The 19,118-nt window shown below is 51.1% G+C and overlaps 1 protein-coding gene across 2 annotated transcripts; it reads left to right on the top strand.

Annotated features, from left to right (window-relative positions):
• Positions 1-1,765: 1,765 nt before the first annotated feature.
• LOC104062029 (melanin-concentrating hormone receptor 1) lies at positions 1,766-8,349 on the top strand. 2 transcript variants are annotated; one of them, XM_054083379.1, is made up of 3 exons: positions 3,294-3,314; positions 4,244-4,317; positions 6,157-8,349. In XM_054083379.1, exon 3 carries the CDS (start codon positions 6,192-6,194, stop codon positions 7,203-7,205), a length of 1,014 nt encoding a protein of 337 aa, XP_053939354.1. In that variant the 5' UTR covers positions 3,294-3,314; positions 4,244-4,317; positions 6,157-6,191; the 3' UTR covers positions 7,206-8,349. The 2 variants fall into 2 exon arrangements, with proteins under 2 accessions (XP_053939353.1, XP_053939354.1); XM_054083378.1 differs by lacking the exons at positions 3,294-3,314; positions 4,244-4,317 and adding an exon at positions 1,766-2,198.
• The last annotated feature ends 10,769 nt before the right edge of the window (positions 8,350-19,118 follow it).

Below are 19,118 nucleotides of genomic sequence, written 5' to 3'. Positions count from 1 at the left end.
GTGTTCAGTGAGATAATGAGCCGATTACCGTGCCTGCTCCTCCTGGCGACAGCGAGCTCCGCGCACAGCCAGGCACACCACCAGTTGCTGCAGTTAATATTCCTTTCCTTCTCTCTATCTCTTCAACTTCAGGGAACTGGTTTTACAGAGTCCAGTCCCTCCTGGGGGCAAGAACATACACAGATTATTGACCTAGCAAAAAGGCAGAACCAAACCTCACTAAAGTCTGAATATAGAAGCCCAGTATTAAACCAGTCACAAAGCCATGCTGGCAAAGCCAGTCTCTAGAGCTGAGCATATCTGTCATCGTAGCTACGACACGCGTACATCGGGGATGGAATGGCTATGGTTTATGGTTTATCGTGCCCCTACAGCCGAGAGGAAGGAATTACAACTTCCTCAAATGTGAGGCAGTTTCTAAGCGAACAGCAATTATTTCAGATTGCGAATTAAAAATAATGCCGTTCTTTGGAAACTGCTACATTTAAATGCCAGATTCTTTCTTTGAAAGCCATAAGATCGCTCGTTCCTCTCCAGGGAGAGTGAGTAGGAGCTCTTCTACACAGAGAAAGTGTTTGGAATAGCAGCTACCCACCAGTTTCCCATGCAAATGCTCATACTCTGTACCTCAATACAGGATTAAGCACAATTACACGAAGGGATTCACTGCAGAGGATAGAGCACTGTTCACAGCAGCTCTCCTGCCATAGCTCCGTCATTCCAGAACACAAACCATGGCTTGTTTTGCAGTAGTTGCCCCATACAGGCATACAGATGAGCACTAAGATTTGCCCAAGCTGTGAGAAAAAAAAAGAGGGTCTTTTTAAGAAAATATTAAGTGACTGAGGAACTTTGCTTTTTCACAAGTTATGCAGGTTCAGAACCATCTTATTTACCACAGATACTGCCAGGGAAAACCCTCCTGGGCAAATCATTGACTAAGGCAAGCGCAGAGACTCAGCAAAACCCTTGCAGCACAGCAGGCAAATTGGCCCCAGCCTGTCTCCAGTTCCTAACAGCTACGGTGCCTGGGTAAGGTGCTGCAGATTTCTGTCTGCTGCTGGTCCACTAGAGGACAACCTAATAATGATGAACTCCTTTGGCTTACGTAGCAAAAGACCCCCACTGAAAATGCCACTGCCAGACCTGGCTGACAGCTGGTTCTGCAATTGCTGCTGCGCCTCGTGATTAATGGAACGGATCACTTCTGGTTGTGATTGATACAGACTTATGAAGCTCCGAAAAATGGCCCTTAGAGTCGACGTCAGCCTTTGCAACTCCGGAGAAAGACAGAAGCAAGGGAGGTTTGCTGGCAGGCAGACAGATGTAGCTTTCATAAAGCAAATCCAGTCCCCTCCACCACACTCCACCACAGAGAAAAAGCCGCCTGTTGCTGCTGGCTTCTGTGCAGAATCCTGACACGATATCATGCTTTTTCAGTGCAGGAAACGCTCAGAGGTACAGAGTGATCTTTCACCCCCTAGTAACATGTAATTTATCGAACCATAATGGAGGAGCCCAACTTGTATAAACAGCAGGCAGGAAACACAACAAAATCATCAGCTCAAAGCCACAGAAAAGAGCAGGTTACTGCTCTGGCAAGGCAGCGAAAAAGAGCAAGGCAGCTTCTCAAAACCCAAGAGGGTTCCTGCATAACATTTTTAAGGCCAAAAAAAATAGAACACAAATAAAATCTGAGCGACAGAGCTAATTCCTGGAGCTAGGAAGCAAATGAGCCACGGCAAGAAGCGGAACGACATTAATTACAAGTGAAGTGACTCAGGTTGGAACTGTAGTTGGAGGGGTCAGAGGGTCAAAACGACAGCGTTTTTAGTAATTTGGTGCCTCGACATCCCCCATCCCCACCGGTGGGGATGTGCCCGTGACTCAGGGACGGAAAACACACGTGTCTGCGAGATACACGCCGAATGCGGGAGACCGGAGCTATTTAACGGGCAGAACCCGCTACTCCTCTCGTGCTGACGACAGCGAGAGCCGGAGGGGCTGCAGCCCTGCCCACCCCCGCTCGAGCCGGGGATGCTCTGAGCGGAGCCGCAGCCCTGCTCGCCGGTGGCGGGGGAAGGGGACCCCTCGCACCGGGGGGACTCGCCCAACTTCCTCCGTGCCTTCCCTCGCTGCCATGGCCATCGCCAACTCCTCCCGCAACTTCTCGGCGTCGGGGGCTCGGAACGGCTCGGGTGAGCCGGGGCAAAGGGGGGCGCTCGGTGCTCCTGGGGTGGGGGGCGCGGGGCAGGGACCCCCCCGGGGCCGCGGCAGCGCCTTCAGCACCCGCGGGCGGACAGCTCCGCGCGGGGGGGTCACGGGGATCCCCGCGAGGCGGGGGGGGTAACGGGGCTCATCCCCCCGGGGCTGGAGAGGGGGTAACGGGGGGTAACGGGGCTCATCCCCCCGGGGCTGGAGAGGGGGTAACGGGGCTCATCCCCCCGGGGCTGGAGAGGGGGTAACGGGGGGTAACGGGGCTCATCCCCCGGGGCTGGAGAGGGGGTAATGGGGGGTAACGGGGCTCATCCCCCCGGGGCTGGAGAGGGGGTAACGGGGCTCATCCCCCCGGGGCTGGAGAGGGGGTAACGGGGGGTAACGGGGCTCATCCCCCGGGGCTGGAGAGGGGGTAACGGGGGGTAATGGGGCTCATCCCCCGGGGCTGGAGAGGGGGTAACGGGGCTCATCCTCCCGGGGCTGGAGAGGGGGTAACGGGGGGTAACGGAGGGGTAATGGGGCTCACCCCCGACAAGGGATGAGGAGGGGGTAGGGGGGGAGGTGGGGTAACGGGACTCAAGTCCCAGGGCTGGAAAGGGGGTAACAGGGGTGTAACAGGGCTCAAGCCCTTCTCCCAGGGGATGGGATGGGGTAGGGGGGGAGGTGGGGTAACGGAGCTCATCCCCCGCGGCTGGAGAGGGGGTAACAGGGCAGGCTATGAGGCTTCAGCACCCGCAGGGGATGGGGTGTAATGGGGCTCACACACCCTCGAGGCTGGAGAGGGGGTAACGGGTCTCAAGCCCTCGGAGGTGTGGGGTAACAGGGGTTACCTCCCTGGGGAGGGAAGGTAACAGGGCTCACTCTCCTGGGACCAAGAGTAACAGGGCTGAACTCCCTTTGGGGCCAGGGATAACCCCTCTGGGGGCAGGACTGGGTAATGGGGCGCATCCTCCCTCCCAGGACTGCCCAGGTCCCATCCCACAGCACCCCCGGCTGCAAAGGGCTCAAAGGGACCGAGTGCCTTTGGGCTGTGTAACTCCGGCAGCCCCTTGGTCTTGGCTGCAGAGAAGAGACAAACAACCCAGCTGGACATGGAGGTACAGAGACCAGGGGAGATCGCTGGAGGGGGAAGCCGAGATCCCCATCAGTCTCCTATTTTCTCCCTGCTTCCACTGCTCCCAAATCAATAGTTTAGGGTCAGGCAGGTCAGTTCTCGATGGTGAAACTCTCAGCAGAAGGTGCTGATCTCTCCCTACCAGCACATCCTTTGTAAACTCAAAGTGTGCCTTAGGTACTTCCCTCTGAAATGCAGTAAAGATGTAGTTTCTTCTGTATCCGGGCATGGCTGAGAACAATCACCTTAGAGATAAAAAAATTGAGGCGAGTCCTCCTTCAGTTCCCATAGCTCAGTCCCCTTTGGGACTTTAGAAAAGAGTAACGGGGCACCAGAGAACTGCAAGCAAAGACAAAACGATGCCCGAAGTAGCTGTGTCAGTAAGCAAATACAGCCACTTTGACCTGCACAGGAGTTGCACTGAAAATTCAGATTCAAGAATATCACAATATGAATAAGGCTTTAGAAAAATGATAACTTTGAGTATTTGATAGTCATGCATTTCTGATTCCAGCCTGTAACACACACATGAGCTGCAGCTTCACAGAAGCTTCCAGCTAAAAGCACGGCTTGTACGAACACCAGCAGAAAGGAAGATGCCACAGGAGCACACACTCTACCTTTCACACAAAGCCTTTGGACTTGCACACGTTTTGCTTTAGGGCCAGCTGAGCTCATTCCAAACACTACATACAGGTTCACCATGAGCACTGTGCATTGATTACACTTCAGGAAAAGGACATTTTGTCCCAGTTTCCAGCTAAACAAGTAGCTTTTACATTTCACTCATACAATCCATTCCCACTACATGCATAACAAATGTTGGGGCTAAAAGAGAGGAGAGCAGAACTCCTAACAGCTACATGCAGAACAGTAGGACCAGAGTCATCATCTTCCAATTTGTATCTGCAGAATGTTCTTGAGGCATTGAGGAGCCGTGAGATCTGCTTGGATGTTCAGGCTGGATGCTGATGAATAAGCGCCAGGTATCAATAGTGTGATGGTGGCACTATGTTCTCTACCAAAAGTCATGAAACATGGGGCATTTACTTGCATTAACGAGCACCAGGAGGAACCTGGGACCATTTAAATCCCTACAAATGGCCTGGACCAGCCTTTCTTGTCTTATCAACCAAGCCTGGCTCTCACCTTCAGGCCCCCGCCCGCTATCCTGTGCCTCACTGGCTGCTTTCTCTCCTCTGCACAAAGGCTTTCCAATAAAATGCTGCAGGAACCGCCCTACTGGATTCTGACTTCAGCCTCGCTTATGCCTAAGTTGCCTGCTTCCTAGCGAAGGGCTGAGGCAGCGGCAGCTCATCACGCCCCACGTCTCAAAGCGCTGAAATATCACAGGCAGCCGATACGGCATACGCTTTTCCAGGCACAGGACAGACCAGTGGTGTAGCCCTGGTTATCTTGCCAAGTCAAGCTTCTCTATTACACCAAAGGAACTCCAGAATTCCAGAACTCAAAGTCAAACACCACTTCAGCAGACACAGCTTTTGCAGAGACAATACCTTATGAGTACCTGTCGCTTCACTTAATCTCAATTTACTGAGTTCCCTATGTCCTGTTGGAGCAGTCCTGCCCATTTCTAAGACGTGGGCTGCTAAGGGGGTGGCACAGAGCAGACTGGAAGCATTTCCAATTAACACCTCATTGAATTGGCCGTGATTCAAATCAAGACACGCAGCCCAGGCTTAGGGGCTGTCATAGATGTCTTTGGAACAGCCACACAAATGACCCACACAAAGCCTTCGTCCAGAAAAAAACCACCAGGTCCCATAGGAGAGGAGTAATGAGACAAAGTGAGATTTGCCTCAGCTGAGAAAGGCAATTTCAGATTCCAGCACACACCGCACGCGGCAGCCTGGCAGAACAGAGTGCACCACAATCAGTGCCTCGAACACCACCTCCTGGGCCCCAGAGCAGAAATCCCTGCAGGTTGGCACTGAGAGCTTTTGGCTTCAAACTGTGATTTTAAATCCAGCTTAGGGACAAGGCAAACATGAGCTGATTATGTTTGGGCCTTCCACCCCAAACAGCAACATTCAAGCACCAGCGTTGATAAGCTAAGTGTTACCAGCCAATAATTTTGCCCTGGAAATCCACTAGGAGACAGCAGCTTCAATCCATGTTTCTCTTCTTGTAGAACTAGGGCATACCCTGCTGAAGGCCGCCCTAAACACTCTCCCAAATTCCCCTCTGGCACACACCTTGGCTTCTTTCTAGAAAGGAAACTAGAGAGAGGGGCAGGGAAGGAAGACGGGAAGGAGCTGGGACACAGCCAGGGTATCGTCGCAGATCTCACAGTTCAGATAAGCTTCACGTGGTCAATGAACTCTGCCTCATACTGTGCAATAGAGAAACCACCCAACAAAGGAGCTGAAGCTATCTGACACCACAACTTAGCATTGACTGTATCCAGATTTTGGCGTCCACGTGGAGACTCACTTCTCCACAGTGGAAAGCACCAGCTGCCTCACCCCCTCCCCTCCGAGTGGGCACCCACCACTCCCTGTCAGACACTGCCAAAGGCAGAGGCACGCCATCCTGGTGTTAGTCCCAAAAAAAACAACGGCGGAGGTTCAGGTCAGCACAGAAGTACATCAGGTGAAGTGAGGAAAGATGTCCACACCTGGCCAGATCTGCGTGGTGTGGAGGAAGCATCAACCCCCCAGCTAAGCTTCTCCAAGTATGGTAGAGGGTCATAAACATCATTCCAAGTTACATATGAGGGGGATCCAGCTGCAGGGCGGGGCAAGCACACAGATGTAAAGATGTTGCCTCTGGGTTGCACTCATGACCTTGGTTTGTTTTGGCAGTATCAGAGAAGCCAGCACCGTACACCAATGTGATCATGCCCAGCCTCTTCAGCATCATCTGTTTCCTGGGCATTGTGGGGAACCTCATTGTCATCTACACTATCGTCAAGAAGAAAAAGCTGAGATGCAAACAGACTGTTCCTGACATTTTCATCTTCAACCTCTCCATTGTGGACCTCCTCTTCCTCTTAGGCATGCCTTTCCTCATCCACCAGCTCCTAGGCAATGGCTCATGGTACTTTGGAGCTCCCCTATGCACCATCATCACTGCCTTGGACACCAACAGTCAGATCACCAGCACCAACATCCTTACAGTGATGACACTGGACCGTTACCTGGCGACAGTCTACCCTCTAAAATCTACCTATGTCCGGACCCCATGTGTTGCTGCTCTAGTTATCTGCTTGGTGTGGCTCCTCTCCTTCCTGACCATCATTCCCGTGTGGATGTATGCAGGTCTAATGCCTCTGGAGGATGGGACTGTCCGCTGTGCTCTCTTGCTTCCCAACCCAGAGACAGATATCTACTGGTTTACCCTCTATCAGTTCATGCTAGCATTTGCTGTGCCATTGATTGTGATCTGTGTGGTCTATTTTAAGATCCTCCAGCACATGGCCACCACTGTGGTCCCATTGCCCCAAAGGAGCCTCCGGGTACGTACCAAGAAAGTCACCCGTATGGCAGTTGCCATCTGCTCTGCTTTTTTTATTTGCTGGGCTCCCTTCTACATCCTCCAGCTGGTTCACCTCGGCATCGACACCCCGTCCATGGCCTTCTTTTATGCCTACAACTTTGCCATTAGCTTGGGCTACGCCAACAGTTGCCTCAACCCCTTCCTCTACATCGCCCTCAGCGAGACCTTCAAGCGCCAGTTCTTGGTGGCCATCTGCCCTGCAAAAGAGCCATGTCACAATGGCAGCTCTGTCAACAACAACAGCATGACAGAGGCCAGCGTGTGTCTAAAGCTGGCACCAGAATCCACCCAGCAGACTCAGTTTCTGGAGGACTTTTCCCCGCGTTCGCTGCCTGTGACTGTGGCTGTTCACTAGGGCACTCCAAAGTGACCGTAGCAAAAAGCCTTCAGATCCGTAAGTCAGAGGAGAAGCAGCAGCTTCAGGCAATTCTTGGTGAAGCACACGAACTACAAGCTTCCACCTCCAAGAGTCCAGGTGCTTTCTTTTTTCACTGCAGGCCACTGCTCCTTCACTGCCCTTGGCCTGTGAAACGCTGCAGGCTGCTGCTCTTCTCCACTCTTGCACAGGAGGAAATCCATCACACAAGGCACCAGGACCCCAAAGAGGATGGGTGAAAAACAGAGAGAAGATGGAAAGAACGTTTGAAGGGGGAATGTTCACCCTGGAGAGTAAAAACTCTATCACCAACACTGCCTGGTGATCCCCTGCCTCTTGGCCTGGCCGGGACTCCTAAGCAGCATCCCAATACAGAGCTTCTTCATTCAGAACTTGAGCATTTGACACATAACGTAATATATTTATTTTTGGTAAGGACCTGTGAAATTCAATGGCTCTGCTCATATCCTAGAAGCAAACAGCAGAGAGATCTTGGGGCCAGAAGTCTCACCTAGGTCTGCCACTTGGCCTTTTGCTCCAGCCCACCTGCCTTCCCTGGGCTGCAGTGTTTGGCAACCAAGCTATTTTCAAGAACTGGCTAATTTTGATGCTAATTCTATGTATTTCAAGAAAATCAGGCACATAATTCCGCTGCTTCCAGGGACTGCTGCTAACACCAGCTTTGTGGCTTTTCATGCTAATGAGCCCATTTCCACGCCGCGCGTTCCTCACGCTGCTCATGTTCCTCGCTCTCTGCATGGCCATCGGGGAGCCGGGCAGAGGAGTTTAAACATGACTGAAAACACAATGCACAGAGCGAGGAGCTGTGAAAAGGCAGCTCAGAGGAAGCAGAGTTACTTACGCAGTTTCCTCAAAATAACAAATGCTTCACAAAGTTAAGAGGGAAAATTACATGTCTGTGTTTTGTATAGGTGGCTTTAACAGTCGGAGATTAGGAAATAATTTTGCTCATTACAAAGACCAAACGAGAGACAGCACAAATCAGCTGAACGCGGGGGATTAGACCGATAGTCTGCACAGGGCTCCCGAGGAAGCATGCGGGCATTGTTCAACGCTTTGTCAGACATGAAGGAACTGGTTACTGTAGATTAATTTAATTTAAAGAAGCATTAAAAACATCAAACAGCACAAAAGCATTTGTTATCACGCTTATGGTTCCGTGCCGCCAGCCACCCACAACGTACCCAGAACAGAAATTCACCCTTTCAGAGCTACGCAGCAGCCCTGCGTCACCTGTACGGGACTCCCCGAGCCACACGCACACCCAGAGGGGCGCGTGATGCACGCCTCACGCTGGCAGCTCTTTACGCACAGCCAGGCAGTCACGGCAGGCTGGTGCGCGACACTGGCACTTCTGACATCGTCAGGTGCCCGTCGGGTCACGGGACGAGCCTCGCAGCAGGGCCTCTCTGTGCTTTCAGCCCGGGCTCCGTCAGCCTGCACCCGCTGCCGCAGCAGCCCGCTCTGCAACCCTGCCGTCTCCTGGCATTCTCCCACCCCTCCTTCCCCGGGCATACGGGCCTTTCCTGCTTTAGGACTTTAAAAACTTTGTCCCACTTTAACTGCCGGGAATTTTCACCTGCAGGCTTTCATGGACCTGCTTTGCTCTTTGGTCAGGGCTGAGGAGCGAAGGTCAGGGAAGATGTGTGCCGTGCCAAGCCAGATTTGCTCTCAGGACAAGGGAAGCTATTGTGTTCCCTGTCTCTGGTAAGGCAATTAAGGGGAGGACTGGCACTCTCCGTGGGAGAAGGTGGCAACAGTTGGGTGGGTGTTCTTCCTCCTTTAATATCAGCAATGAGGAAAGTGAAAACAGACTGAATTGTCAGCCTATCGAAGAGCAGCAGTTGAAGATACTATCTTGCTTACAGTAAAGGTGTTCATGGTTGAACCAGCCTGTTCCTGTCTGAAGTGAGTCAGTCTGACCCAGCACGGCCAAACCATGTGCTACGACCCACGAGGGCACAGCGGGCAGCCCAGGAAGGGAGGTCAGCACCAGCTGGGGCAACACTGGGAAGGGGCTTTGTGAACTAGACCTTTTCCAGATCTCATCACACTGAAGTGAAGGCACAGAACACAGACACCTTCCCAAGGTGAAGTTTTTTCAGGTCTCATTTACATGAGGAGGAATGCCATGCTAGACCTGGGTCCAGCATGGTCCCAGCACTGGGGACAAGGCTTCCCATTTAGCTGGCGTCCCAGCAAAGGTACCTGCCCCTTCCCACCACCTTCCAAAAGCTCTTGGTTTCCATACTGTCACATTCCTCCTGCCTGTCCCCAAGAGGTTTCCTTGTCCAGCTGTCAATGCCGGCTGTGGGGTCACCTCTTCCCCTATATACACATAAAAGTGGTGGCAAATGCACCTTAGGAAGACAGTCTCTGTGCACCTTGGTGTGACCTGTTCCAAACATCCTACCCCTCTTTCCTGGGTTTCAGAGGCAGCTTTGTTAAGTTGGAGAGTGTTGACATCCCAGTTTGTCCTCAGCTTTAAGTCTTTGTATTTATTAGTGATCTTGACTCAGTGCCTCGGTTGGTGATTGCAGAGCCGGATAAAAGGCGTTCCTAGGCAGGAGAAGGTACAGCTAGCTGTGCAGAGAGGCAGCTGGAGTGCTGTGAGGTCCCTCTGAAAGGCACAGCGAGAAGGGCAGAGAGAGAACTGTTTCCCTGCAGTCCTACTGCCTCTGCACAGCCCTTTGTCTCTCTTGCTTGGGGAATCCAGCTAAATAAGCAGGGGAAAAGCCACTCCCAAAACAAAGGGTGATACAACGGAGCTATTCCACCTAGTCCCTTGGATCAGCCTGCCACACCGAGTGAGACAAATCTCCTCCTCTCCTTTTGCCAGCACTTTGAGAGAGAGAGCGAGAGCAGGAGAGAGCCGCCTCCTCAGACAGCAGGAAGACAGATGGGCTCACTTTCTGCCCCCTTCTCTTCCCCTCCTTGTCCTAAAAGGTGTGACTGAAGCCACATGTCTCAGCTCTGCTCTTGATAGGTGCCCACAAAAGGCAGATGGCCCAGGTACTGCTTTCCCAGCCAGCGACAGAGCCCTCTTGGCTGGCTGTGCAGGACTCAGCTCCTGGCTCACCCTTTGCAGTTACCTCTTTCCCACTACGCGCAACCCCACGTCCACACTGGGCAGCAAAATAATCTGCCTTCCCCACAGTCACAGCTCTGCCAAGCCAGCCTGAAGGACAGGCTGGAGCTGAGGTCCCCTAAGCCCTGTCGGGCAGCAGGCTGGTGGCATCCTTCCCCAGACACCTTCTCCACCTGAAGTCTCCGCACAGCTAAACCGGCCCAGGAGCCATCAGCGGCTGGGATGGAGAGTGAACACAGTGCTGGTGGCTGCTGGGCAGGGAGGAGGGAAAGGTGGAGTGACTCACTGCCCCCTGGGACACAGCCAGAACCTGACTAATCCTGTTTCATAAATCCTCCCGAGTTGCTAATTGGACGCATTTCATTCAACGACTGTAGGAGAGGAGCCACGCGGCAGGTACAGATATGTTCCCAGCCCACTCACTCTGCATTAGCTCTCCTGCCAGATGCAGGGGTAACACAGCAATGGCCTTTCTCGGTCACCTCCCATTAGCAAAGCAACATGGTTAAATCCTCGCATCCCCTCTTTCCACTTGCTCTATCCCTGCTGTGGGGCTGGGGAGGGACCAGCACACAGGAAAATCTCACCAAGAACAGAGAAACAAAGTGGTCTGGATGTCTCTTCTACAGCCCTATGTTCCCCTGAAGGGGTTCTCCAGCAGACAAGAGCCCTTCTGTACCTTCAAGTACCAGGAGATGCATTTCGAAGCTATATTTACAGCACAGCATTTGAGCAGGGAACTTGCTGCACCATTGGAGGGAAAACCTTCGCTACAAGACGCAGTCCCTGATCACAGAAGGGCACGAGAGATGATACCACTCTTAGACCCTTGGTGCCCTACCCATATCCCACTTGGGAAACAGTTCCTATGATCACACAGGACCCAACAGTTGCTCCTCTCACAGTATCTTTCTACCACTACAGTTGTGCTGGTTATGGAATTCATCACTCCTGATCTCCAGTCTGGCTCACAGGAGAGCAGTGGCCTCTCCTGAAGGGCAGAGCTGGGCTTCAACAACTGCAAAGCTACGCTGGAGCAGGGCCTTTGTGCAGTACGAGACACGGTGGTGCAGAATGGTGCTTTCCTAAGCACTTCTGGGTCTGCTGAGGACAAGCGTGTTAGAAAAGCCTCTAGGGCTGTCAGCTCAGTACATTCCACCATCTCTAAATGCTGCTGGGGTACATCAGCACTCTCCAAGGTCAAGTCTTTGAATGAAGGACTGCTCCTCCAAACCGAAGTCAGCATCATCCTCCCAGCAAAGCAGTTGAACAACACAAGCACCATCGAAGGCTCCAGGCCCCATCCTGCAGGTCCATACAAGCTCAGTCCCCCTGGAAATGAAAGACAAGTTCTGCCCATCACGTAGGGTGGGTTTGAGTTCACACTACAGCAGCCAGTGGGTTTTTAGCACAACAGGGAGCAGACTCCACCCTGGGTACTGACTGCATCCTCATCCAGCACTGCACGAGGGAAGATCTGCAGGGCCTGGCTCCACAGAAGCACCTTCAGGGCAGTGACTTTTCCAAGCTTCAGTTAACCAGTGACAACCTGCTTTGGTTCAGGCTTCAAACCTTATTTCTTCTACTTAAAACTAAGTTAACAGATGAGTCAGCCCTCCCTCCAACCTGTGCTCCTCTGTCCCCTGAAGGCTTCCACTCAGAGGGGAGGCAGGCTGGGAGTCAGGGACATAATTTTAATTATTCTGCTGTTTGGTTATTCTTAAATTGCCTTTGCGAAGTCTGAAGGAGCTCCTATGATTTTCTTCCTACACACGCTGCTGGAAGCACAGCAGCCTGGTGACACAGGGCTGCCATGCCCCACTCCACTAGACACTTCAGAGGAGAAAGCGGAGCTCTCCTCACACAGCCCCAGCAAGAAGCCTCCTGCCTCGTCCAGGAGCATCGCTCTCACACCTGCATCCCAGCGCAGGCTCGGGGATGCAGCCCTACCTTTTCTCTCACAGAGCTTGACCACAGAAAGCCAAACACTAACATTTTTGTGTACATTTTAGCACAGAGCATGGTGATGGAAGTGGTGGGTGACGTTATCAGCAATGAGAGTTTCTTAAAGCTCTTAGTGACTTATTCCCTTAGGAAGTCGGTTCTTAGAGGAGCACCTTCTCCAGCCGTCAAGTCTCTCCCACTCAGAAATGGAAACAGGTTTTGCAAGGAGCAGACTGTTCACATCAGGGTTCCCTGTCCTTCCTGTTTGCTCATAAATGAAGACTTTGGATTTCAGCTTGCACTTATCCCTCCCTCCCTTTATTTTACTAAAGGTCAAATCATTACAGCCTCCTAGACCATATTCCCCAACTCAGACCTCCAAGTGCCCTGGCAATGTGAATTTGCCACATTACCAGCTTGGAAACTGCCTCAGAAGAGACAAAGACCAAAATGTCACCTCTCGGAGTGAGAACAAGTTGCCTGTCCCTTGCTTTTATTCAAGTCCAGATGCTTTTCCCAGCCAATGGCTGCCACCGAAGGAAGCACACAAGCACCGCTCCCAGGCTGAGGCGCACGGTGCCAAGCGCAGCCCCAGCCAGCGCTGACACAACCTCCAGGTTTAAGACCACAAGCGCTGGCAGCTCAATGAGAAGGGACCATTTGCTGGAATAAATAGTCAGCCTTTATGCAGCAGGGAAACATCAATTGTTCAGTGTGAGATAAATCACCCGTCTTCCCTGGGGGGATTTTAATGAGACCTCCCCCCCCTCTTTTCCTGACACTGGCAGACTCAGGATAAAAGAAAAAAAAGCAAAACAACATTCCAGCATCTCCCCATCAGTTTTGCATTGTAATGGCCCAATCAGGGTAATTAAGATGTCTCCTGTGTGCTCAGGGAGGCTTTACCCAGTCCAGCCCACTGTTCCTTCTGTTGCTGCAGCATAGCTAATTACTCCTGGTTTTTGAGGGAAGGGGAGCAGACCAGCTTCATGTGCAGTTGCCGAGTACGGTCAGGCCTTGGCTTTCCCTCTGGGTCCCGGATCTCCAGGCGTGCTGAAAGTGACAGGATGGGAGACGCTGAGCAGAACAACTGCTCTCTCTTACGGCACTGTGTCCACCAAAATTAATGACATGGAATTAGAGAAAAGCCAAGCAAAACATGGTTGGAGTCATGCAAAAAGTTTCTTCTGTGACTGCCCAAGAGTGGGGTTTGACATCTCTGGGCTCTGATTTCACCACCAAAACGAGCTGCCAAGAAGGAGAGCTGACACGTTGCTGTCCTTCAGTTCCTTGAGTAATTTCAAAGCTTTACAAGTATTAATGACCCAAACCCCAGACGATGGCTGAAGACAAGAGAATAATGATGACCATTTTCTCCTTGGAAAGCGTAGGCTGTCATCTCATATAAAATCTACAGCACTGTTGAGAAAAGTAACTGCTTATCTCAACTCTGTCCTTTAGCACAGGAAAGGAAACCAGAAGAGAGTAGTGGATGATTCAAGAAAAGACAAAGTTACGGGAGACACTTGCCTGCAGCATTACAAGTGCTAGATAAAAGCTGCAGCACTGGCGAGCCCGCCAGCATCAGGGATCAGATCAGCTGAGTCTTGATGCATTAGAGACAGGACACAACGTCCATCTCTAATCTCCCCAAATCACCTCATTGTACTAATTCTTTAAAATGTGCTTATTCCAATAGTTGCAAAGACATTGGATGCATCCCATGGGCTGGGAGAGGAGGCCCAGCAGTGAGAGTGTCGAGCTGGCGAAATGACATGTTAACTTACAGAATTATTAACAGAAAAGAAGCTTCTGCAGCCCATACCAACCTGCGATACATTACACCTGCCAGCAGTGTTTTCCCAAAGTGTTTAATCTCTTATTTATAGAGGAATCATCAATACTAATGAACTGCAATCACAACAGCTCAGCGCAGAAGCCCAGATTTTAAATTCCGTATCTGACTGCTCGTGTGGTGAAGGAACTCCAGCAAAGCTGGGCCTCTGTAGTTCTCTAACCCTTCTGCTGCTGTGTTAGATGCTACAAGAGCGATGGAAGCCTCAAAGACAACACAGGCAGTTCACAAAGTTACTAAGCAGCAGTTCATATTTTGGAACATATTTTCCATAAAAACCTCTGCAGACACCTTCCGCAGGATGCAGCCATCCTGGGACAGCTCTGGAGAAATGGTATTTATCAACAGAAACCTTTCATTGCGGCTCCTGTGGAAAGAGCTATGGGATCAATCGGGCCAGGACACCTCACCAATGTTGAGAGTCCCAAGCAGAAAATCCGTGTCACATTTCTCCCGTTACAGAAGCTCCTGGGTGATGCCTGTCGACTCATTTACAGAGGAAGCTTTGAAGACGCGTCTCACTTTGGAAGAAGCAACAATCCCAGATTACAGGTGGATAGAAGCTGCTCTACCTCACCCTCCTATCAACTGGAACGGGATAACTCCTGGGGATATGAACCAATTTCTAAGTAAATTCTGCAGTTCCATTACTCTGCTCCTTCCTCGCCTTGATGATGCTCTAGGAAAGGGCAGTCCTACTCAGAACGGGTTTGGCTTCTAAAGCCCTGCACAGAGGGAAGGATCTGGGGATGGCACTGGCGATGGTGAGGGGACAAGAGCTGGCTCCTGTACAACAGGGCACCAGGAAACAGAACTCTGCTGTCAGTCCTTCACTGAAAGAAGCCTGACTCCCAAACAGGCAAAGCTGGTACACCTCGGGGTAAAGGAAACCGAGAAATATGGAGCATAAAGGACAACAGGAAGACCACCTAAGTGCCTAACTATTCCTCTAGTCAAATGGAAGGATGAAGAAACAGGAAAATAGGAAAGGTTAAACCAGGTTTGGTCCTCATGAAATCCAGACAGGAACTTTTATGACTCGATGCCTTTATTAACTCACCAAAGAAAAATCCCTGTCTGAAATCAGGACCCACTGAGGTGACCTGCAAGACATCTGCTGCACTTGGTCAATGTCACAAATGTCACAAATAGCAAGGACACAGCTAGCAGCAGTGGCTCTGCAAGTGGCTGACATTACCCCATCCTGCTCACATCCTATCAGGATGCATTAGTGGGAACAGCAAACACCTTGAGAGGAAAAAAATAATCATCATCAGCCTTACTTGAGCTGCAGCTGGCTGGGAGAAGAGGGAGGAGGAACAAGTACTCCTTAGCAGATGCTTTGCTGCTTTTGAAGCTCGTAAAGTTGTCTTAGGTGACACATTCTGCAACACCCTCTGGCCCATGTTATGAGCATTAATAATTCCATGCCAATAACTTGCAGAGAGGGCAGAAATGAGTTCATCCCTGTTTCTACAGGTGGATAAGCTGGTGCTAACGGTGGTGGCAATACATGTATTCCAGGAAGAGACACCAGATCCGCTCCCCTGTGATTTGCACACCTGCAGTATTCACCTCTTTGCTCCATGGGATGAAGCAGCAGCATCTCCAGTAGCCTGTCAGCAGTGTTTGCCCACACGGGAAACCGCAGGTGCACACACACACTCTGGCTTAAAAGGAGATGAGATGATGGCCCTTCCAAGGCTTTGCCCTGGCTGAGAACACAAAGCCAAAACGCCTTAACAACTTGGCATAAATTTCTTTTCTCCTTTTCTTTCCTGACTTTTCCATCCTGGGCTTCTGCTTGGAGGTTTCCTTTTAGGCTCCTAGGAAAGGTTTTGCACAGCCTCCGGGGTCAGGACACCATGACGATAAGTGTGTCAACTGGACACGGTTGGTCAGCTTTCATCAAAAAAACAGAAACTAGACACCTTTAACCAAAAAGATCCACAATCAAGAGTGATGATGCAGGTGCTGGGAGGGGACAGAGATACAAGGAAGCTCTAAGGACTTGGCAAAGAGGCCAGTCAGCACCGTTTGTGCCACTTCAGGAGAGGAAATAGGCAAGAGAATCCAGAGGCACCCCTGATGGCCCGGTTCAAGCTCCACAATGAGCAATGGGCGCTGGAGACTCAGAGCCAGACAGCTTCAGCACTGAGGAAGAGCAGCCAAAGGGAAACAACTTTTTTCTTCTTATATGAAATAAAGAATTTGTGGGTTTGGTTCTTTTGAAACAGATCCCTTCCAGAAGCCACTTCCTGCTCCTTTCTCTTAAGGAGGAAAACAAAGGGGGGGGGGGATCAATTTAAAAAAAAAAAAAATCAATATCAAAGACTTTCAAGCAGACTTTGAAAATTGAATTATTGAGCTAATTAAAACCAGAGGTGAGTTTTACCAAAATCTATTGCAGTCTTATTTGCCTTGTTAGCAGCTCTGTTAGCTACTCGTAAGACTGCTGCCTGTAGCACTGCTGAGGTGGCACAGGGGCTCCAAGCTCCCCACCCTGGGCACATCCCAGCCCTGCTGCTGCCCAAATCCCTCGTTCAGGAAACGAAATCAAACCACCAAAGCAGCAATCAACATCAGCAAGGGGATGCTGCCAACGCGACCACCTAACATAGCAGCCCAAAGTCTTCCTGAGCCTGGGAGAGTTTCTGGGCTGCACACTTCCACCTGAATTTCCTCCCTGATAGGCAGAAGTATTTCAGTTGGTCAGAATGAACCCGGTACTCAGAGCATCGCTGCTCAGATCTTCCAGAAGTTGCATGACTGAACTGAGCGAAGACTGAATTTTGAACCCTGGACTTTGGGAAGGTCCCTGCCCTGGAACACATCTGCCCAAACGCCGCTGCCAGGCTCTGTGGGGCTGAGCTGAGCGGGTGCCGCTGGGCGAGGGGCAGCAGAGCCCCACGCATCCAGCGCAGGCACGGCCACTGGCACACGCCTGCCTGCACCTCCGGGCTCGCATAGGTTTGTTCCCGCCTTCCAGGGTCAAACAGGAACACTTTTTCAGCAAAACTTCCCTTTCTTCTGTGGATTTATTATTGATGTTACTATGGTTCCCATTTTCAGCTCAGGCCTTGGAAGCAAGGAGCATTGTGTGGGCAAATTGGCGGAATTTTCCAGTCGCAAACTCCCAGCACAAAGGACACCGGCTTTTGTCATACCTTGTTTGTATTTATTACATTTGAGCAGAGGAATAAGTTCTCACTGTGCTGCGCAGCCCTCAAAGCAGCAGCACTGAAAGCACACCTCGTCAATAGGCTTTCTTTCATTTAAAAGCTGAATGAATTTCAGCCGAGTGAATGACTTGCACATCTTTTTTATATTGTACAATTAGGTCTAGAAGTCAACCCACATGTTTGATTTTCTGTGAAGTGAGACAGCGGTACCGCTGTACAGCAACAGACCCCGGATCGGGTGAATCAACACCTCCTGAACAGATTCCCTGCAGCTGCGCTCACACTTTTATTTGCTTCCTGCAAAATTCTGGGCAAATTTACTTTACTCGGATGAGCTGAAGCCCAGGCTTATTCTTCTAGGTGTGTGCGTAAGAGCCATCCCTGCTGTTCATGCACGGTTGAGTCAATATAACAGAAGGATTAAACATTATGTTTTATAATGAGCACAACTGTGCACACGCGGGCCGGGCGCGGACTGGCAGACAGCATTTAACAAACCAGAAATGCACGCTAAACTGCTACAAATGCTGTGATTACTCAGATAGTCACAGATAGGGCGTCCACACCGAGGAGGCAGATCTGAATAGCTACAACACAATTAGAACCCTGCCATTACGCTGGATAATTTCCGAGCAGACACGCCAGACTCCCCCAGCTCACTGCACAGCCTTTGCGCCAAAGATCCATAAGCCAATTTACATAGAAAATTAGGAGGTGTCAGAAAAGGCAGAACTAGACAGGTCTCAAGGATATTAATTCCGGCTCCCTTAGCCTTGAGCTTTCAACATATCATTAATTTAAGGCCGTTGCTGTTAGACTGTCATCAATGCCATGAAAAGAGCGAATACTTCTCTTCTGCTGTGCCTGTGCTGGGTGAAGATAAACCAGCTAAAGAACCAGCTTGCGTGTACAGGTTAAAACACTTCCCAGCCATACCCTCGCTCCGACAGCAGACAGACCACAGCTCTGCCCTGCCTGTGGGGCTCGCCCCATCCCACGGCAGCTCTGCCTCACAGACCCCAACCGCCTGCAGCGGGTAACAGCTGACAAGTGACACTAAGATACTTCCACAAAGAGCTGTTAACTTCACAGGTTACCCAGGACCATCCTCTCCCTATTTCCCCTATTTTTCCTTCCAAGCTCCTGGACCGAGGCGGTAGGCACTCAGGGCAGTGATGACTTTGCTCTGGAGCACATCTCCTTCCTCACTCCCTCCCTGCACTGGGAGTTGTTAATTGGAGAGTTTGATACAGAGGGGTATAGAAGATAGCCAGTACCCTGCCGGTCTAGTCTATCATCTATGAACTCCTGATATACCTGCAAGCAATTTGCTCCGGGCCAACAAAGCAGCAGCCAATTAATTTGCAGCTGGGTGCAGTTACATCAATAACAAAGCAGATAAGGGATGCAAACCAGTAGTGGCTGCTATGAGCAAATTAACTGCCCGCTTAGGCAGAGCAGCATGCAGTAATGAGCTGATACCCATATCAGTGAGTCATTAGGCAGGAGCTCCTGTTGGATGCTGTTACCAGATGTTAGCTCTCCCCAACAGCCAGGGCTTCGCACAAAGGCAGGACAGGAAACGCCCTTTCTATCTGGTTTAACAAATACAGCTGTGAGATGGTGAGGGTTGGCCACGTTGCTTCTCACAGGGTCTGTAGCCTGCGGCTGACATGCTCCCCAGTCTGGCTCTGCTCAGTTTTAACCCTGCAAGAAGGCAACCTGGCCTCTCCATAGACCCCCAAGCCTTGGACCCCAGCCTGCCCACCCAGCTGCCCCTCTGCAAGGTACCACCCTCCCAA

Source organism: Cuculus canorus, chromosome 18, assembly GCF_017976375.1.
Source record: "Cuculus canorus isolate bCucCan1 chromosome 18, bCucCan1.pri, whole genome shotgun sequence".
Classification (NCBI taxonomy): Eukaryota; Metazoa; Chordata; class Aves; order Cuculiformes; family Cuculidae; genus Cuculus; species Cuculus canorus.
The sequence above is the reverse complement of the archived record's forward strand: the minus strand, read 5'-3'. Positions and strand labels throughout refer to the sequence as shown.